The sequence below is a fragment of the Phalaenopsis equestris genome, unplaced genomic scaffold (assembly GCF_001263595.1).
Source record: "Phalaenopsis equestris unplaced genomic scaffold, ASM126359v1 Scaffold001041, whole genome shotgun sequence".
NCBI lineage: Eukaryota > Viridiplantae > Streptophyta > Magnoliopsida > Asparagales > Orchidaceae > Phalaenopsis > Phalaenopsis equestris.
The window spans coordinates 213,077-233,500 of NW_018165480.1; the positions used below are offsets into that span (position 1 = coordinate 213,077).

The 20,424-nt window shown below is 33.5% G+C and overlaps 1 protein-coding gene across 2 annotated transcripts in view; it reads left to right on the forward strand.

The window, feature by feature from the left end:
• Positions 1 to 475: 475 nt before the first annotated feature.
• The window catches only part of LOC110032864 (probable CDP-diacylglycerol--inositol 3-phosphatidyltransferase 2), a 60,704-nt gene continuing 40,755 nt past the window's right edge, over positions 476 to 20,424 (forward strand). For both annotated transcript variants that reach the window (XR_002294884.1, XM_020736635.1), the window contains exons 1-4: positions 476 to 714; positions 1,612 to 1,724; positions 14,656 to 14,740; positions 16,048 to 16,097. Coding sequence is in view for 1 of the 2 variants with exons in the window: in XM_020736635.1 (XP_020592294.1) it covers positions 1,664 to 1,724; positions 14,656 to 14,740; positions 16,048 to 16,097 (196 nt within the window). In the remaining variant the exon portion in view is untranslated. The remainder of the gene's footprint in view (positions 715 to 1,611; positions 1,725 to 14,655; positions 14,741 to 16,047; positions 16,098 to 20,424) is intronic.

Genomic DNA, 20,424 nt, shown 5'->3' on the forward strand with positions numbered 1-20,424 from the left:
GGTAGACTATTGCCCTTGTAGCAATCAAGTATAACCTTTTTGTCCTAATATCACCATCGTGCTAAGAATTTCATTACTTGTAGTTACATTACAACTATCACAATTGAATTACTGGATACATATGCTATTGTCAATATTGTATTTTCATCTTATCTAATTCAAGAGGAGAGTGAGCCTATGTACTCATTATTTTGATTAAGCTAGACGACTAGATCTCGTGATTTTTCTCTTTTCAAAATTTTTTCACTTAAGAAATTGTGGTATATTCTTCTACTATTTTCCTTTTATTTTTGTGTGATGAATCTTAATTAAATTATCACTCTAACATCATAAATCTTCTGGCACACAATATTATTTATTATAGTTATTATTTTATTAATATTTTTTTAATAATAAATAAGTTAACTCTGGAGCCAATCGAAACTCATAAAATCAAATTTGACCTAAATATGGTTCAAATTCAAACTATGTGAGACTCGTTTACACTACTCGAGCAATCTCTACTGGTTTACACCCTGCGCGAAAATATCGCCTATACTTTCCCATCCCCTCTCTCGGGCCCGAAACCCCATCCATTTTATAGTCGCAGCGGTGAAGTCGCCATTGTAGCTCGGCAACGAGGGGATCGCATCGCGGTCTGCGAAGACATTCGAAACTCCACTCTTTATCCGCCTTCGCTCTGCTCCTAACCGAAAACCGAATCCATTGAGGAAGGTAACCCTCGTCTTTCTCTCCCTTACTCCCAGCCCCGTTTATACACCAATTAATTCCGTAAAATTGCCATCCAACGGGATTTACTGAATCCAAATTCAAGGAAAAACGGATTTGAGCTCCTGTCTGCTCGAATACTGCTACCGAACAGCCTCTACAAAGGCACCGGAACTTGTAGCTTTCACTTAACCTAACTGTTAAGCTGAGGAACCTTAGCTGTCGCCTACGGAAGTAAATGCGCTACACAGGTCGACCTAGGTTTTCCTTCGAAGTTGTCTAGTAGCCGCAACCGAATGTAGCCATTAAGTTGTGGAACATGTATATTTTTTTTTTTTCTTTTTTTTTTGGTGCGTTGACATCCTTTTTATTTTCTTTCTCTCTTTTTTGGCCTTTTCTGTTTGAACATGTTTTGTCTATTCCCCATCGCCATCATGGTTGTTATATTCTTAGAATTGCGATTATCAAGTGTCCCTTCAATGTATTTGATTTTAGATTATTGCTTTCTCTGTCCGGCATGGATTGTGTACGTGTTGCTTTTGTACCTCTTGTTTCTGCATGTATAGGATTGATGAAAGTTAAATTTCACTTGGAACTTCGTTATTATTATGTATAAATCAGTTACTCTCTGAGTTAAATGCTTGTTATCTGTGTTTTTTCAATTAGCAAGTAATTATTATTTTAATGACATTGACTATATTTAAATCTTTTCTTTTTCTCTTACGTCCGGGTTGTGCGCTAGCACATTTTTCTTGTTTTGTCAAGTGATTATGCAAATCTACTCGATTCATCTATTTATATTATTTTAGGAGTTTATAATGTAGAATCTTAAAATTTTTTCTTTCGGTTTTTCTATTTTCTTTTGTATTGGCTTTTAACATGCAAGAATGTTGAAAATTATAGGTTGGTGGAAGATCAAATTCTTTTGGAAGGTGATTTTTTTTAAGAAGCTTTGATGGCTCATACAACTACTGAAAAGAGAACATCTGTGTATATTTACATCCCAAATATTCTTGGTGAGTTTACTTGGCAAGCTTGCAATGGTTTTATGCTATGTTCGAATGCTTTATATATCTCGGGGGTACTTTGATAACCTATATGAGTATTTGAAATTAAATTGACCTTGTAATATTCCAATTCTTCCGAAAGCTTTTGCTTGTCATCAACATTTTTCATAGCCTTGGCTGTGATGACTAATTGCTTGATCATCATCGATCATGATGCTTGTTTAAGTTACATTTTAGTATTTTACTATTATTTACATTAAATATAACGTGTAAATGATATGTATCCACTCTTTTCTTCATGAATTGTCAAACTTTGTACTTATACTTAACCTTTTGGGCCGGAAGGCTTATTTTGCATTAGTCTTTTATTGTTAATATTTAGGATGGTTATCTATGGTGTTGTTCTATTACAAAAATAAGTTTGTCATTATAGTTTTCTTTGTATATGTTTTGCATCTAATGTTATTTTGATTTGGCTATTTTGGGTTTGAGTATTAAGTTGTAGTCTCTTTGTTTAATTTGGTGAAACTTGATGTTAAATTTTCTACACATTGAAGATATTTAAAGTTTAGATGTCTCTTAGGGTCCGTTTAGGGGTGCATCCGAGCCGCGGTGCAGTGGGGTGGGGCGAGCTACAACACGTCACGTTTTCGGTTAAATGCGGGCCGCGTGTTCTACCTCACGGCCCTCTTTTCTTCTCGTTATTTTTACTGAGGTGCCCTCGGCTTCACGTATGGTTCTACCCCGACCTTGTGTATTGCTCTACCCTGGCTTCGCGTTTTTTGCCTTAATCCGCTCCAGAGCTCTCGCATTTTCTCCTATGCCCCACTCATCCTCGCCCCGTATTTGCTCTTCTTCCTTAACTTCGTTCCCCGACACTTGTGAGGAAGTTTCCAGACGTTTGCTTCTTCTTCCGGTATCCTCTATCACTTAGGTGTATTTGCTTTGTTACCTGCATTGGTTTGTATAGAGTTTCTTCGTGAATTTGCTTGATGGGATTCTTTTGTTTTTTGCGTAGCACTCATTTTTTTTGAAATTTTCTGCGTTTTTGAGATTTTTTACATTCATAATTAGGGCGGTTTCGACCGCTGATGCATCGATTTTGATGTTTTAGTTGGAATTTGGTGATGGTTTTGAGTTGTAATTTGATATTTGAGTGAGAATTTAAGTAGAGGAGGCCTGATGGGGGATTTAGTTTGGGCTGCTGTTTCAGTTTTTTGCATCTGTGAATGGTTTTGTTATTGGTATGGTGGGGTTTGGATTTGTTTTTGGGTGTTGTTTTTGTGGTTGGGTTTGCATCTGTGAATAGTTTTGTTTTTGATTTGGTGGAGTTTTGGCTACTGTTTTAAAATTTGAGAAGACGAGTAGGTGTTGGATTTGTTTTTGAGTTGGAATGAAGTGTTATGATCAGCTACAATCTTGTTAGGAGGCCTGCTGACATATGTGAATGGTTTTGTTTTTGAGTTGAAATTTGGTGTTGGATTTGAAGAATTTTAAGCATGAGAGGAGGCCTGCTGTGGTGTTGTGGTGTGCCGTGGTGCTGTGGTGTGGTGGTTTGTTGTCGTCTATATGTATTTGTTCAAATCATAATATTATAATAGTTTTTAATTGCAGAAGTTGCTTTTTTCATATCGTTAAAATAGAAGTGAAGTTGAAAATATTCTTAAAATGAATGGAAGAGGCGATGGGTAAGCAATAAGCAAGTATATCCAAATTGAAGTTGTATTCAAAAAATAAATGGTACTTTGCCTAGAGTAGCTAAAATTGCATATTATTAGAATGTGTATATTGCAAAAGAAAAGTATATTAATTGTTTTGAAGCCATTCATTAAACATAGCCCAACAAATGCTGAGAACCTTAAGGCATAATGTTTATGCCAAATATAAAAATGTCAATCTTCTTTCTGTTATCTAGAATAGAATATTGTTAGGAATCTTCATAATTAGGTTTAAAGGAACCGTTCTATAAAATAGAGGTTATCTTGTATGGTGATAAATATTGTTTCAATAATATTCACAATTGTAGTTTTGCTGAGAACATTAAGTTTTTTTTATTTAATGAATTACAACACTAACTGATGAATTATGAGTTGTGGTGTGTCGTGGTGTTGTGGTTAGGCTACTAATGTGTGGTGTGGTGGTATGGTGGTATGGTGTGTGGATGTGCTATTGTGGTTGGGTGTGTGGAGGGTTTATGGAGGTGTGGTAGTGTTGTGTGTGGATGTGTTGTTGTGGTGTGTGTGATGGTGTGTGGTGTGGTGCTGTGGAGTTTGTGGTTAGACTGTTAATGTGTGGTGTTGTGGTGTGTTATGGTGTGTGGATGTGCTATTGTGGTTGGGTGTGTGGAGGGTTTAGGGAGGTGTGGTATGCGTGGATGTGTAATGGTGTGTGTGTGGATGTGTGGTGTGGTGTGTGAGGTGTGGTGGTAGAGTGTGTCGAGATCTCGTGGTTTGTGTAATGGTGTGGTGTGTGGTGTGTGGTGTGTGGTGTGTGGTGTGTGGTGTGTGGTGTGTGGATGTGCTGGTGTGGAGTGGTATGGTGGTGTGTGTGATTGTGTTGTATTGTGGTGGGTTGTGTGGTGGTGTGTGTAGTGGTGTGGTGTGTGGATGTGTTGTTGTGATGTAGTTGGGTGTGTGGAGGTGTGGTGGAGTGTGTGGTGACTTGGTGGGTGCATGTGCGTATATTGTTGCATTCTTATTTATATTAATATGTTTTTCTCATCATAGTAATACAATGGTTAAGACCAAAGAGGCCGGTTCACTATTAATGCGGGACAATGAAACAAAAATAATATTTTATCACTTTTTACCTCAAAGAGATCGATCTGAAAAATAAACATACAACTTATTTCAACAAGGAAAGGGAGACAAAATATTACCAGAAAATTCAAGGAAAGTATAAGCAGTACGATAGGTTGCAATTAAAAAACATGTGGGATTAGCTCAAGGAAGATTGAAAAATTTGGAAGGAATTGTAACAATGATCAACGAGCCTTGGGTGAGATCTGGTGAAGTTAACGATTGATGCTTCTTAGGAGTGGTGCCCAAAAAGACTAGCAGTAAGCATTTTTGACATATCCTCTAATTTGGTTAATTTCATTTTGTTTTTAAATTGAAGTAGATGTCATATGAATTTGTAGGGGTGTCTGCTGAAAAAAAAAAAATTCAGTAGAATCGATCTTGAGTTAAAGAGAAGTTGAATTGTTTGTTTAGTGGTGTTGTGGCTACAAGCAACAATGCACGTGTCCTCTAGTGAGACAGATTTGGTGGCACCCTTGAAACTTTGGGAGACGACCAATCGGGTGATTTCATCGAACTCCCCGGCTTAGACCTCCATGAATTTGAGTTCACCTATTGTTCTAAGCGTCCATGGGTTAAGAATAAGAAGAAAGTTGGAGCTTCTTTTCTTAGATGCAAGATGTCACAGCTGGTGACTTCATGCAGCGCTGAACTCCACACATCTCAAGCAATTTCTGTCGATCAGGTCCCACAAATTCTGAATGCAACTAGGAAAATTTCTGGGTTGCCGTTGTACATGTTTTCAACAGAGTTCCTTGAAGATCTGACCCCTAGAGATTTTTTCGTCAAGATGCCCGATGACCGTAGGGTGGCGCAACCACTATATTTTTTAAATTACAAGAATATTTTAGAGACTTTTTATTTAAAATCACCTGACATTTTTCGTCGTGTATTATTTGTCACTTTGCATTGGATTTTTCAACTGCTTGGAACATGGCTTATTCATTGATGTTTATATGTTTATTATATTTTTCGTAACTTTTTATGATTATAACTAATTTATTGATGCTTCTGTGTTAGCCAATACGATACTGATCTACATGCATGCAACTAGAGAAAGGTGCATGAGATTTGCATATGTCGTATGCTTGATGTACAAATATTATAACTTTGTACATAAATCGCTCTCCTTGCATGACATCCTCATATGCTGGAAACAAATGGGTTGGGAGTTGCTTGCGGGCCACCCAATGAGATTTAATAATATGTTCTGCATGACACATAGGTATTCAACTATCAGTTGGAGGAACCACACATAAATCATGGACTTTGTGGCTCTTCCAAGATGACTTCGCGAGAGGTGTCGACAATAACCCTCTACATATTATCGCAGAATGAATCAATGCGATGAGCAATGGAATGATTTCAACACTCATTCGAAACAATTTGTAGACACTTCTCAGTGGGGTTGAAGACACTTGTAAGTTTTTCTTCACAAGTTGTAAAACTAACAAATCCTACCTTCGAACGGACCCCTACAGAGATTTCACACGATGCACAGTGTATGCCATTTTTTAAGGTAATGTCTCAATTTTATTACATTTATTTAAAAAAAATAATGTTATTACAGAACCCATCATTTTATTTTCAGAATTGTATTGGAGCAATCGATAAAACACACATTAATGCACGCGTTCCAAATAATGAGAAGATCGCATTCATCGTCCGTTGCGGGTCCTCGTCGCAAAATGTCATGGTCGTATGTGACTTCAACATGTGTTTAATTTTTGCATGACCAATTTGGAGGGCAGTGCACATGACAACAAAAATTTCAAAACTGCAACACAGAATAATAAGTACAACTTCTCATATCCTCCCACATGTATGCTTGAGACTCAGCTACTTTCACAATTCACTTTTCCCTCAATACTAATCATGCAATATATATCAGGTAAGTATTATTTGGTTGATGTTGAATATCCTTTGCAGCGAGTAGGGCTGTAAACGGGCCGAGCCTGAGGGGGCTCAGGCTGGCACGTGTTCGGCTCGTTCGAAACTAGCTCGTGTTCGAAATTGGCTCGTGTGCGAAATGGCTCGTGAACACTGTGTTCTTGTTTGGCTCGAATTACATTTTTCTGTTCATGTTCGGGTCGAAATTGGCTCATTATAATATAAAATCATTAGAATTAAAAAAAAATAAAAAATAATAATTTTATTTTAAAATTTTTAAGAACAAGTTTCCTTCAAAAGTTTAAGAGATTTATTAACTAAAAAATGATAACATAAAAAAATTTTACAAGAGCAAAAACTTACAAAATAAGAACCGATTTATTACAATTTTAAAATGTACAAACTAAACAAGATTACAAAAAATAATAAAATCTCAAAATATAAATCAAAATCTAAGAAATGATTGTATTGAACATTTTATTCTTCTTATGCTTTACATGCAACTCAATTTCTAAAACTAATTTCTGTAAATGAGGATGACACTGTGCTAGAAAATAGCTCAAGTTCTGAGAAGGTCTATAGCCAATATTGATTCTTGCACCCTGTGGATATTACAATAACATCTTTTTCAGCTTGTCTTGATTCAGGATTCTGCCCTGTCTTGATTCAGTCGAATTGACATCCCTAATCAAATGGTCAACTCTGTAATTTAGAAAAGAACGCAATGATTAATTTTATAAATAAACAAAATGTTTGCGTGAAAAGATATTCAACATATAAAAAGGTATTTCAACTGTTATAATAAGCTGGAGCATATATAACATTCTATATTGGCTGCTGTGTAATGAAATTCATATGTGCATTCTCAAGCAGCTCGTCATCAATATTAAATTAAATTAATATTTTTTGACGGGGTAGTTCGTTATTTTTTGATGGGGTAATTCGCGTGCATTCTGATGACTTCTAGGCCTAGTGTTTATTTAAAAAACAAGAGGCATTTACACGTATACCACTCACTTCCTATGTATTTACATGTCTAGCACCTAAATTTTGCTTTTTTATGTTTATAACGATGTAATATTGTAATTTTTAAAAGTGGTATATAAAGAGAAATGGAAGGTTTGGTGGTAGATATGTAAAATCATGAGAAACAGGCTTACAGGAACTAAAGTATCATAAACCCTTGATTACTTGAAGAAATCTTCAGTATAGGAACAACTTTATTAAAGCAAAGATGTAATGAACAAATTAACTGTTCTGAACGAACATAAAGAATAATATGTTTGAGCTAAAATTATTCAATCTTTTGTGTTCTGCATTTTCCCACGTCTCAATTAATGACATATACAATCTACAAACTGATCATGATTCATGAATGTCTAAACCTAAATAGCATGCATACATTTCACTAAATAAAAAGGTAATAGCATCCTATATATTATTGCAATCAAATATATTTTTTTAAATCAATCAAAGTCATGAGGCGAACTACTGTTCATTAATAGCATGCTAAAAGTATTCACTAATATTTTGTATGATCTGTATTTAATTATCCAAAAAAGGAAAAAAAGCTCACATTTTTATTGCCGGCAATCTCTTCACGATAATATGGTTGCATTATCCAGAATATCATTTCAAAGGTAATCTAAATCCTTTGTTATTCCCACCTGACAAATTTATGCAAACAATTAGAAATTGGAAGATATGGGCAATTTACACACATACCCCAATTCCTATGTTTTTACATGTCTAGCACCTAAAGTTTATTTATTTATTTAACATTTATATCATCCAAATCCTTCGTACAGACCACCTGAAACCTGCTATTCACAATTAAACCTGCTATTTATATAATTTGGAGGGTTAATCATTACTCTAAACTGAATATAAACCACAAATACATACCAACCAATTCTTATATATTTATATTATATATCTAACACCTAGACTAATTGTTGAGAGAAAATAAGTGATAAGAACATAAATTGAAAAAGGTTAAGAAAAACTAAAAACTAATTGTTGAGAGAAAATTACCAAGAGTTTTAAAACTACTTGTGGAAGATCTAATCCAGCTAGAAGTGCATATTAATGCATTCACCGTATTTGCCGAGAGCGAGCTTCTATAATCATTAAGAACTCTTCCACCGGTGTTAAATGATGATTCCGAAGCAATTGTTGTTGGATGATTCAGATTGTGAAAGATCAAGTTCAAACATATTTGCACTGTAAATGAAATAAAAAACTCATAATTAGTATCACTTTAGACATACTACCAAGTCAAAAATGCATAAACACACTTCAAATAATAGCTAGTAATAGCATCATGTATAGTCTCCTTAAATTTTTCATCTTTTGTTTTTCTCCATGATGAAAGAAGGATGCATAAAGAATTGACATTAAGAATGGAGAAAGAGAGTTGGCACATATAAGGAAAAGCCTTCAAGCCAATGAGCATAAAATAAGAAAAGCTTATTATTGGCATTCACTTGAAACGTAATAGATGAGCACTTATATAGACTTGAAGTTTAATACTCATCTCATTCAAGTTGTTATCTGCAAAGCCTTTAAACACCACCATTCACATGAAACGTAATACTCATCTCATTCAAGTTGTTATCTGCAAAGCCTTTAAACACCACCATTCACATGAAACGTAATACTCATCTCATTCAAGTTGTTGTCTTATTTTCTAAAATTTGAATTCTAGCTTGTTCAAGTTTAATTTTTGCTTTGACTTGCCAAAAATTCATGAACTCTATTGTTTATTCTTATTAAGGCTTTCATGATAATCACATCCTCTTGGCACATATTGTTCAAGATTTTGATATACTGTATCATAGATTTATTACCTTGTTTGATACCAAAAAACTTCATCTTCATCATATATATTTATGCAACATTTTTTTGGTTTTGAATATGTTTGCAGTGGCCCACATTTCTTTTGTGATGATTTACATGTGATTCTAGACAGAGAGGTGAACTGGATATTTAAAAAACTTACATGTTAGATCATATTTCACAAAACTTACATGTGCCCCAAATTTCTTTTGTGATGATTTACATGTGATTCTAGACAGAGAGGTGAACTGGATATTTAAAAAACTTACATGTTAGATCATATTTCACAAAACTTACATGTGCCCCAAATTTCTTTTGTGATGATTTACATGTGATTCTAGACAGAGAGGTGAACTGGATATTTAAAAAACTTACATGTTAGATCATATTTCACAAAACTTACATGTGCCCCAAATTTCTTTTGTGATGATTTACATGTGATTCTAGACAGAGAGGTGAACTGGATATTTAAAAAACTTACATGTTAGATCATATTTCACAAAACTTACATGTGCCCCAAATTTCTTTTGTGATGATTTACATGTGATTCTAGACAGAGAGGTGAACTGGATATTTAAAAAACTTACATGTTAGATCATATTTCACAAAACTTACATGTGCCCCAAATTTCTTTTGTGATGATTTAAAATATAATAAGTGTGATGTTTTGACTTCGAGTGTTACATCATATAATACCTTGCTAGAATATGCACTACTTATTGCATCAACAAAAAAATATACATCCCCACATTGGAAATGAAACCGTGATATAAAGACATTGACTTTTTACCATAAATTAGCAACAATAATAAAGATAAAAAGAGCAAAGAACAATTGGAATTCACACATCAATAGAAGCTCAAATTATAGTAATTTTGGCTAAACAGATTTAAACTCTCAAAAAAATAGCAAAAACATGATTCATGCATTTACAAGATAAGTCACTAATAAGTAACGTGAGAAAGAATTGGATGTCAAAGTTGGAAATAAATTGGTATTCACATAAAAATTCTATTTAGCCGCTGATAATTATTGTAAATGCCACATTCTCTTATTTTTAATTACAAGACAAATTAAAATTCTCTTTCATAAACTGAAAAAGATCCATGAAAGTACTACCAATGTCTTAAAAAACCAAAATGTGTATGTAATAGATCAATTCTAGGCTCAAGAAAGCTGAAACATGATGTAACATATTAACAAAAGAATAGCAAATAAACAAAAAAGCTGAAACTTGGATGTAACAAAATGGAGGAAACATGTAAGTTTTTTGAAAGATAAACTCAAAAGAGATTAGTAGTTTATTAACAATAAAAGAGATTAGTAGTTTATTAACATGAATGCAATATGTGAGATTTCACTGCCAAAACCCTAAAAAACTAGGTTTCACTCAAATAATCTTAGTAAATCTAAAAGAAATTTAAGAAAATTTAAGCTAAGAGGTGAATCTAAAGATAAATATGAAACAATAGCGAAAATATACTCAATTCTAACACCACTGTAAGTAAACAAGCAACCAAGCAAGAAAACCGAGCAGTCGAGCCAACGCTGACTATCCGAGGAGAAATAGAAGTAGATATTAGCAGACGGATATGAACGGCGAATCCTAAGCTCTCGCACCAGAAAGCCTTTCGCGATTTTGAGAGGAGAATGAAGGAAAGACAGACGGCAGCTTGCGAATTTGAGAGGAGACGACCAGATGGGAATGGGATTATGGGAGCGCTGTTAAGGTTTTTTTTTGGTATAGTTTATTATATATTATATTAAATATGTAATTTATATTTTATAAATTTATAATAGTTATAAGTAATAATAATATAATATTCTTAATATTTTTTTGATATATTATAGTTTATAGGATAAATTTTTTAAAATATGATAATTTTTTTAAAAATAATTAATTATAATTTATAATATTTAATTTTATGAATATGACTTGTTTATATTACGAGCTCAAAAATTGAACGAGCCGAACACGAGCTGCTTAACGAGCCGACACGAGCTGTTCGCGAACGACGAGCCAAATTGACAGCCTTAGAAGCGAGGATATCTCAAGACCTCTTTTGATACGAGATACTACATATCGGATTTTATGTGAGCAAGCAATGTAATATGAGGCAAAAAAGATATGTTCAATAAAAGAAATCCCTCTTTACGCGGTGTCATTGAAATGACTTTTGGTGTTTAGAACAAGAAATGAGTTGTATTCCGCGATATTTCATCTTACCCGTTTCACAAATAGGTGCAGGTTGTGATTGCCACGATGACTCTCCACAATTACATTCGGCTGCATCATTCCCACAATAACATCGACTTTTGTAGGACAAACGTGGATCACAAGTATGTACCTACCGAAGCATTTGAGTACCGTCTTAGACATTTTTTTGTCATAGCTTGACAATGATGCTTCCAACACTTCTACTAAAGACGGAATGTACAAGGGAGATTGCAGAGTTGAGGGAACAAATTACGGATGCGATAGTAGAATGGTGATCAAAGTATTTCTTATATTATTAGTTATACTTTATTCAATACTATACCTATTTTATTCAGTTTCTATTTGTTTCCTTTCGTTGTATATTTGATATTAATTGTTTGAACTTTTTACGTTATTTGTAAGTGTTTTTTTATTTGCATATCACTTGTTTTTCTTTTAGTGGGTGTGAGGTCTATGATGAGACGTTTGATATTGTTGGTTCTTCTTTATGACTTGTTAGTCATTGTTGGTTGGCGTTGCGTGTGAAATTCTATTGAAGAAAACCAAACTCCTCTCTTCTTTTGGTGTAGCGATTTTTGAGGTTCTTCTAGATGATCATTTTTTGGTATATGTATATTAAAAAAGTTGTAGTTATGTCAAAATTTTTGTCCCTTGTCTTATTGTTATGATCGTCACTTTAAGAATACTATAACTATTTTGGTTTAATGTAATACTTCCCATTAAATTTTAGAAGTTATGTGATGATATAATGCTTTTTATTGAGATGTATTATTGGTTATGGGATTATAGTTTATTCAAACTCTTTACAAACATTATTCAAATCTTGTTCTTGCTATGTTTGAACCTATATTTGCGTCAAAACACATGGTTCAAATGTGATTTGAACAATATTTGAATGTGGCTAAAATTTTCCTAGAATATGATCTCAACCTTGTTCATATGGTGTTTGAATCTTGTTCAAATAGTGTTCGAATTAATACTTGTCGTGGTGGACTTAAAGAGTAGTTCACAATCAAAAGCAAGGTTATTTGTTTCAGAAGAAATTTTCTAGCTTTTTCTTAAGGAAACAACTACCACATAAATTTCTTTAATTTTTTGTTTTTACAGAATATATGAAGTTAATTTTTTCTATGGAAAGTTTTTTTTAGTCGATACATTTTATTTATATTTGTTTTTAAAATAATCAATCAAAACTTTAAATATGAGGTACAGGCCTCTTTGATTGAGGCAAGGCACACTGACGCCTAACTCTGAGGTGCACACCTCATGGCAAAAGTTCTTGAATAATGTTGAGGCACGCCTCTTGTATTGCACAATAAACCTGATTGGTTCATAAATGTATTAGTTATGTAGATTCTTCTAGCAGATATTCAAAGTGATATGCTCTATTGTATTTTTTTGCTAAAGGAAATGGAAATTTACTAAAACAAGCGAAATATTAGAACAACATAAAGAATATATGAGAGGGGGATTAAAATTAATAGAACGGGTATATGATTTTCAATTTAATTTAGTGAGATAATAACAATAATTATTTAATATTATTATTAGGTAAATGAATATCTAGTGACGTGTTTTTTGTATTTTTGTCATTGTTGATATAACTTCTAAAGTTAAGGTTGAGTGTTTAAAATGGAGAAGTGCCTCAAAACTATTGTGTGCTTTTGACAATATCTTTGAGATTAAAGGGAGACATGAAAGAAAATTAGATAAAACTACAAATTAATTGTATGTGTTATAGGGATCCGAGTTTTTGGCAATATTGAAGTCTTTGATAGCTTTATTTTAAAATCTTTGGGAGTATTTGCTGATAAAGGTTTTTCATCATTCCATTTTAAGAGTTAAATTTATGGTTATGATAAAGGACTTGGAAAGTTCTATATTTTGTTATTTGCATTAGAATACTGAAATGTAATTTGTGTAGTAGTAGGTTCATGGATATCTAATTTATTTTTCTCTTTTATAGGCCAACATTCGACTTTAAGCCCATATATTTTTGCTTTAGTTATGGATGTTCTTGTTGGAAATTATAGGAGGTTGTAGATTGGGGTATGTTTTTCGTTGATGATATCCTTATTGTGGATAAGACTTGAGAAATAGATAAAAAAAAAAAAACTAGAATTATGGTGGTTTACTTTATAGTCTAAAGGCCTTCGTTTGAGTAGATCTAAAGCTAAATATATGGAATGTAATTTTAGTATTAGTAGATCTAGTGACAAAGTTGTAACAATGAGTGATTAAATCATTAAAAAGAGTGAACATTTTAGATATCTTGGGTCTATTGTTTAAAGTGATAATGATATAGATGAGGATTTTATTAGTAGAATTCTAGTTTGATGGTTGGAAGAATGCATCGGGTCTATAGTGTGATAGAAAAGTAATAATTAGACTTGAAGGAAAATTTTATAAGATTGTGGTGAGACCTGCAATGCTTATGGCGCAGAATTTTGACTTATAAAAGAGAAGCATAAAACTAATTCAAGTGTTGTTGAGATGAGAATGCTTAGGTGGACGAGTGGCATTACACTTAGAGACAATGCAAAAAAAAAAAAAAAAATCTGTGAAAGGGTTGGTGTAGCTTCGGTGGCAGACAAGATTAGAGAGAGTTGTCTTAGATGGATTGATCACATTAAACGTCGACCATTTGATGATCCGATTGAGAGAGTTGATGTTTTATATTTGACTTATTTTAAGAAAGTAGAGTTAGACCTAAAAAGAATTGAGCTTGTATAAAAAATGATCTTTATTTATAAGAATTAAATGAAAATATGATACTCAATAGGACACAATGGAGAAAAATTATTTATGTAGCCGACCTCACTTAGTGGGATAAAGGCTTATTATTGTTGCTGTTGTATTGGAATACTGATTATGCAAGATGTTCTGTTTGTAATTGTTATATTTGCATCTAATTATATTATCATTGCAATTAATGGTTGGATATCACAATTTCATTGGTTCAGCATATCTACCTAATTTGTTATTGTTCTAACTTAGGGACATGCTATTGGCTATTGATCTCTTTGACATTCCTTAAAAAAATGATGCACATTGCTGCTGAAATGTTGTTTATAATGTTTTATAATGCATTTCTATGATTTTTATCTTGGTTGTTTAACTTAAATTTTGTTTTTTTTCTTTGATTTTCTTAGTTACTGTTTTCAACTGTTGATCAATACTGTACTCGAATCTGCAGGTTATCTGAGAGTTCTGCTCAATATTGTTGCATTCGCTCTGTGCTTTTCCAGTAAATTTTGGTTTGCAAGTCTTTACTTCATTAGGTAATTTTAAAACTGTAAGCGATATCAACAGACTTATAATTGTTTTTTCCATGCACGTTACAACAACACAACAACAACAAAGCCTTAATCCCACTACGTGGGGTCGACAACATGCATCATTTTTCTCCATTGCGTCCTATTTAGTGTCATATTTTCATTTAGTTCTAGTAAATTAAGATCATTTTTTATACAATAAGTCCAAGTCTAGTACAATAAGTTCATTTTTTATACAATAAGTCCAAGTCTTCCTAGGTCTACCTCTGACTTTCTTAACACATATCGAATTTAAAACATCTACTCTCCTAATAGGTTCATCAGATGGTCGACGTTTAAAGTGACCAAACCATCTAGGACGGCTTTCTCTAATTTTGTCCGTCACAGGAGCTACACCAACCCGATCACGAATATATACATTTCGCATTTTGTCTCTAAGTGTAAAGCCACTCATCCACCTAATCATTCTCATCTCGGCAACACTTAACTTATTATTATGCTTCTCTTTTAAAGGCCAACATTCAGCGCCATAGAGCATTGCAGGTCTCACCACCGTCTTATAAAATTTTCCTTTCAGTCTAAGCAATACTTTTTTATCACACAACAGGCCTGAAGCATTCTTCCACTTCAATCAACCAACTTGAATTCTACTACTAACATCCCCATCTATATCACCATCGCTTTGAACAACGGGCCCAAGATATCTAAATTATATACACCTTTTAATAATTTGATCACCCAAAGTCACACTTCTGTCACTAGAGCTATTACTACTAAAATTACATTCCATGTATTCAGTTTTAGTTCTACTTAAACGAAGGCCTTTAGACTCCAATGTAGACCTCCATAATTTAAAAATAAATTGAATGAATTTGGAATAGTGATAAGGAACAAAGTTAGATTTATGGCTAAATGGTACAACCAAATAGAAGAAATAGACTTTGAAGAAATCTTTGCCCCTGTAACCTCACTAGAAGCCATCCGACTACCAATTCACTAGAAATGATATTTGGAAATTAGTGTAAAGACCTTCAAAACAAAATATAATTGGAATTAAATGGGAAATAAAAAATAAGTTGAATGAATCTGAAATATTTCTTCTTGAGAACTCTCCAAAGGATATCTCTTGGAAGCTTATCGTAAGCTTTTTCTAAATCAATAAAAATCAAATGTAGATTCTCCTTATTATCTCTGAACTTCTCCATCAAACCTCTCAATAAATGTATAGCTTCCATAGTAGATCTGTCCGACATAAATCCAAATTGATTTTTCCATGCATGTTAATTGTTCTAAATTTCTCATGCATCTGTCAGCTTTGTTTGTGATGGAGTAGATGGTTGGCTTGCACGGAAGTTTAATCAAGGTACTTCTTCTCTTTCTGTTAACCTGTCCGCACCTTCACAATTTATATATTATAGTCTCAATGAATGCTTTTTGTAAGTATTGGAATCTATTCTTCTTTGTTTTTAAGGAACTGTGACATGCTTTCTGAAGACTGCATATTATCTGTAGATTCATAGCATTTGTTCATGAAAGTAAATTTGTGAAGTTAATAATTAATAAATTGTGAAAGATTTGCTAGATTGTTATGCTTATACTTTTGATAAATATCAAATGGCGCCTATGATGAAAATGTTTCGCTAGCTTCCATTTTTTGATCAATTTGAATGTGCATGCCATACAAAGAAAGGCATGGTTCCTTGGAGAAGAAGCAAAGCATGAACTTAGGAATTGGAAATAATGATTTTATTGAATAAATAGTTGCTCGTACTTTAAATCTGTAAGCCAATAGATGGGGGTAGGTTTGATGTTTGAGAAGTACTGATGCATTGTGCTTGGGATTTCCTGTGTTAGAAAATTCATTTAGCTTTTCTTTGGCATGGGTATATTCAATTCTTATTTATTTGCTTTCGTCATATTCTTCTTTTATCTTGTTTTTTTTTCCTTTTCTTATTTTATTAATATGACATGTTGGGTTTCCTCCTTTCTTTATCCCTCAAGACTTACGTTCTTTTCCGGCCTCTACCTCTAGTTCTTTGCCCACCCATCCTTTTACCCACATATCTTACCTTTGTACTTCAGCCACAATAAATCTTAGATGGGGGGAAAATTGAAAAGGAGGACTTTATGGAAGATGAGAAAATGAACTTCACTAGAAAGTAAAAAAGCTACTTTACAACGACTTGTTTGCTGTTTGGTGATTATAACTTTTATATTTAATGCCAACTTTGGCTCATGCATATTTGAATCTTGACATGGACTGACGCAGTTTAAGCAGCAATTCTTAAATGAGAAAAGAAATTATTGCTTGCTCAGAAGATGAGTTTAGGTAGTTTTACTTTACCCGAATTGGCACCTTACATTCACTTGCATTTCCACATGCATGTTGAAATAGCCCAGAGTCTCACCCATCAAGATATTATCCTCTTTGGCCTAATGGCCTTGTGACTTTATCACATTGATATAGCTGCTCAGGAGGTCAACCATCCTTAGAGTGGTCCGCTCCCGCAAGAGCATGCTTAACTTTGGAATTGATGAAATTTAACCAGTAAAAAAAATGTCGCATCAATGCTTAAGAGTTCAACTTCATTCTTGTTAAGTGGTTTCAAGTATCTCCCATTCAAGTAACCAACGTCCTTATTAGTTTTCTTAACCTATGGTCATCCGCGACACATATATGATTTTAGAGGTGGCTCTTACATATTCAAGCGCTGACGCCCACTATGTTTGTGCCATCTAGGATTAAAGCGGTGGCTCCTAGGACATGTGTCTTGTGGAGCATTGTGGTGTAATCCCTCGTAAGCATTACTTAGTTATAATGTGCATCTTTTATATGATTTAATGTAGTTGTGTATTGCATGGCTTTCTTTGAAATCTTGTGAAAAGTGGCAATAGATTCCCATCTTCAGGCCGGTGATGGCTTTTGTATGACATTTAATTCCCATTTTCATGCCAGTACAATGCTTTGAAGTCATTTGTAACAGCCTGAGCTCTCATCATTGAGAGATTATTGTCTGCTTTGGCCTAATGTTCTTGCACTTTTGTCCCATTGGTGTAACTTCTTAAGAGTCACCAATCCCAAGAGTATTTCTACACGAGGACACTTAACTATGAAGTTTTTGATGATATTCCAACTGTTGCACCAAAAGGTAGCCTAATGTTTAAGTGTTCAGCTTCATTCCACTTAAGGGATTTCACACGTGTGCTTGTACCGATTAGTTTAATATTGTCAAGCAGAACTATGCCACGTCAAAAAATATAGTAAACAAGAATGAGGAAAATCACAACTTATTTGGGAATCTCGTCCCTTTTCACACGATTTCAATGAAAGCTATGCAGCATGCAACTGCATGCACATTATAACTAAATAATGCTTACAAGAGTTACACCACAATGCTCCGCAAGGCTCATTTCCGGCTGATGGCCTCATGGCTTCTCTCATGCTTAATGGAAATTTATGATAATGTATTATGCAAGAAATTCCATTTTATACCTTTCTTTGGCCCATTATTGTCAAGATATTTAATTGGTATGATTTTTCCTAATTCAAACCTAATTAATACAGTGAAATCTGTGTAACTGTAAATGTTGGAGAATTAAAATCTAAATCATGTATAATTTTTTATAGTTTGTGATCTTCTAACCACTTTCTTTTACTTAGTGCTTAATAACATTAGATTGTTAAGATGCTTAAAAAAAAATCAAAATTTACCTTCATGGGGATGTGAAACAAGAATTGAGTTCCTAACATATGTGTAATGATTGTTACCAATTGGCTTAAGTTTTGGCATCTATCACTAGTTTATTGGGCTTTACTTGGATGTATGACATTACACTCTCTTAACAAGGAGTGTTAGAGCTGATGATTTTGTTAAGAAGTGTGCTCAATGTGATTCATGGCTCCCACTTGTAGTCTTGGCATCTATCATGGTCTATTAATTTCCACTAGTGTGTGGCTCATGCAAGTTATGCTTGTTTGATGACATTAAAATACTTTCGTTTGAGTGAAAGTGATGACTAATACGAATGACTAACTTGAGGGGTAGATTGTTGTGAACAAGTGGGAGTGGAAGATAGCTCTTCAAAGGATGTTAAACAAGAGTTGAACTCTTAATATTTACTAGTGTCCATATTGGTTTATACTTTGGAGTTTACAACTTAATAAAATGATTTATTGCATCTATGAGCCATATCTCAGGGATATTCACATTCAAGTAAGCTACAAAATATATGGTTATACATGATTTATACATGATTTCAATCTTTATAGTGGATAAAGATGCATTGTTCTTCTAAAAACATTTTAGATCATGTCAAGTGGAATAGAATCTTTTAAAATTCCTTAGAAGTGGTGATTTACATTGGAATTTTTAGCTTTCAAAAGTCATTCTCAAATAATACTTCTTATGGTTGCAGATCAACCTTGTGCTCATTTTTTGCACACAATCAAGTTTGTTTAATTTGCATGGTGATTTGATCACTCAAATCTGACCTAGTTCTTTAAAAAGCAAGGTCCATACAATGTTCCTCATTCGACCTTGTGCTACTCTGATCGGATTTTATAGCTGACACAAATGTAATGTGCATAGTGTATCCTGACTTTGACCCACTAGATGGAGATCAATTAGGCTTTGGATCTCCTTCTAAGGGAGCGAGGAAAAGTTTTTAGGGCTTGGTGGAGTAGTTTAAAGTGTATGTAGGCATAAAAACACACTTAGAGTTGACAATGTAGTATTGCTTAAGATTTGAAAAACCCTAGTTCAAATTTTAAAAATTTCATGTGTAGAATTTATTGATTTTTTAGCCTTCAAATTGTATAATGCTAATTTAGTTTGTCTGTAAGGTGTTTTTGAGAGTATCATGATTTTTTAAATATTTTATATATTTTCTTGAGATTCTTATAAAAGGTTAGGAGATAGTCTTTTTAGCCGACAACATAAGCAAAATTCACTCTTTATTTCAGCTAGTATCAGTATTGCCTGTTTAAATACAACTCGAAATTTTCATCTAGAAATACCCTTGTCGATAATGATTTACCAACTATGTTTTTCAAAAGCTAATTTTACGGATTGATTTGTAGTTAATTTTCAGTTGGTAAATCATTATCGATTGAATTTCTAGCCATTAACTTTGCCGGTTGAACTTGCAGCTAATCAGCTCGACGCCAACCATGTAGTTGATTTTTTAGCGGTAATGATTTATTGGGTGAAGAATCGGCCACGAATCAACCTAAAAACTATAAAGCAAGGGGACCTAGCCAAACAAATTTTACATTTGCAATAAAAAAAAATATTAACTATATCAACAACTTCTCCCAACAATGTACAAGAGCAGATGGAGAGTAAAAATGAATAAAATCATAAACAAATATAACAAAAAAATCTCAATAAATCATCATGACAAGAGTATCTGCAGAGTAAAAGGGAATAATATAAATAATGTCTACAAAAATTATAAATAAAAACCTACTCGTCGTCGTCATCTTCCTCGATGATAAGTTGCTTGCCACACATACATACCTGGCATTGCAACTGCTGAATCGTTGCCTCGATTCTCTTCACATTGACATCCCTGGCTTGCACCGTCTCCACCATCGAGTACTTCAGCTTGGACTCCATCTAACATTAATCTATAGAGAAGTTAGCTCGTAACTCCTTAGTGACTAGTGAACTTGTCATCAACCGATGATG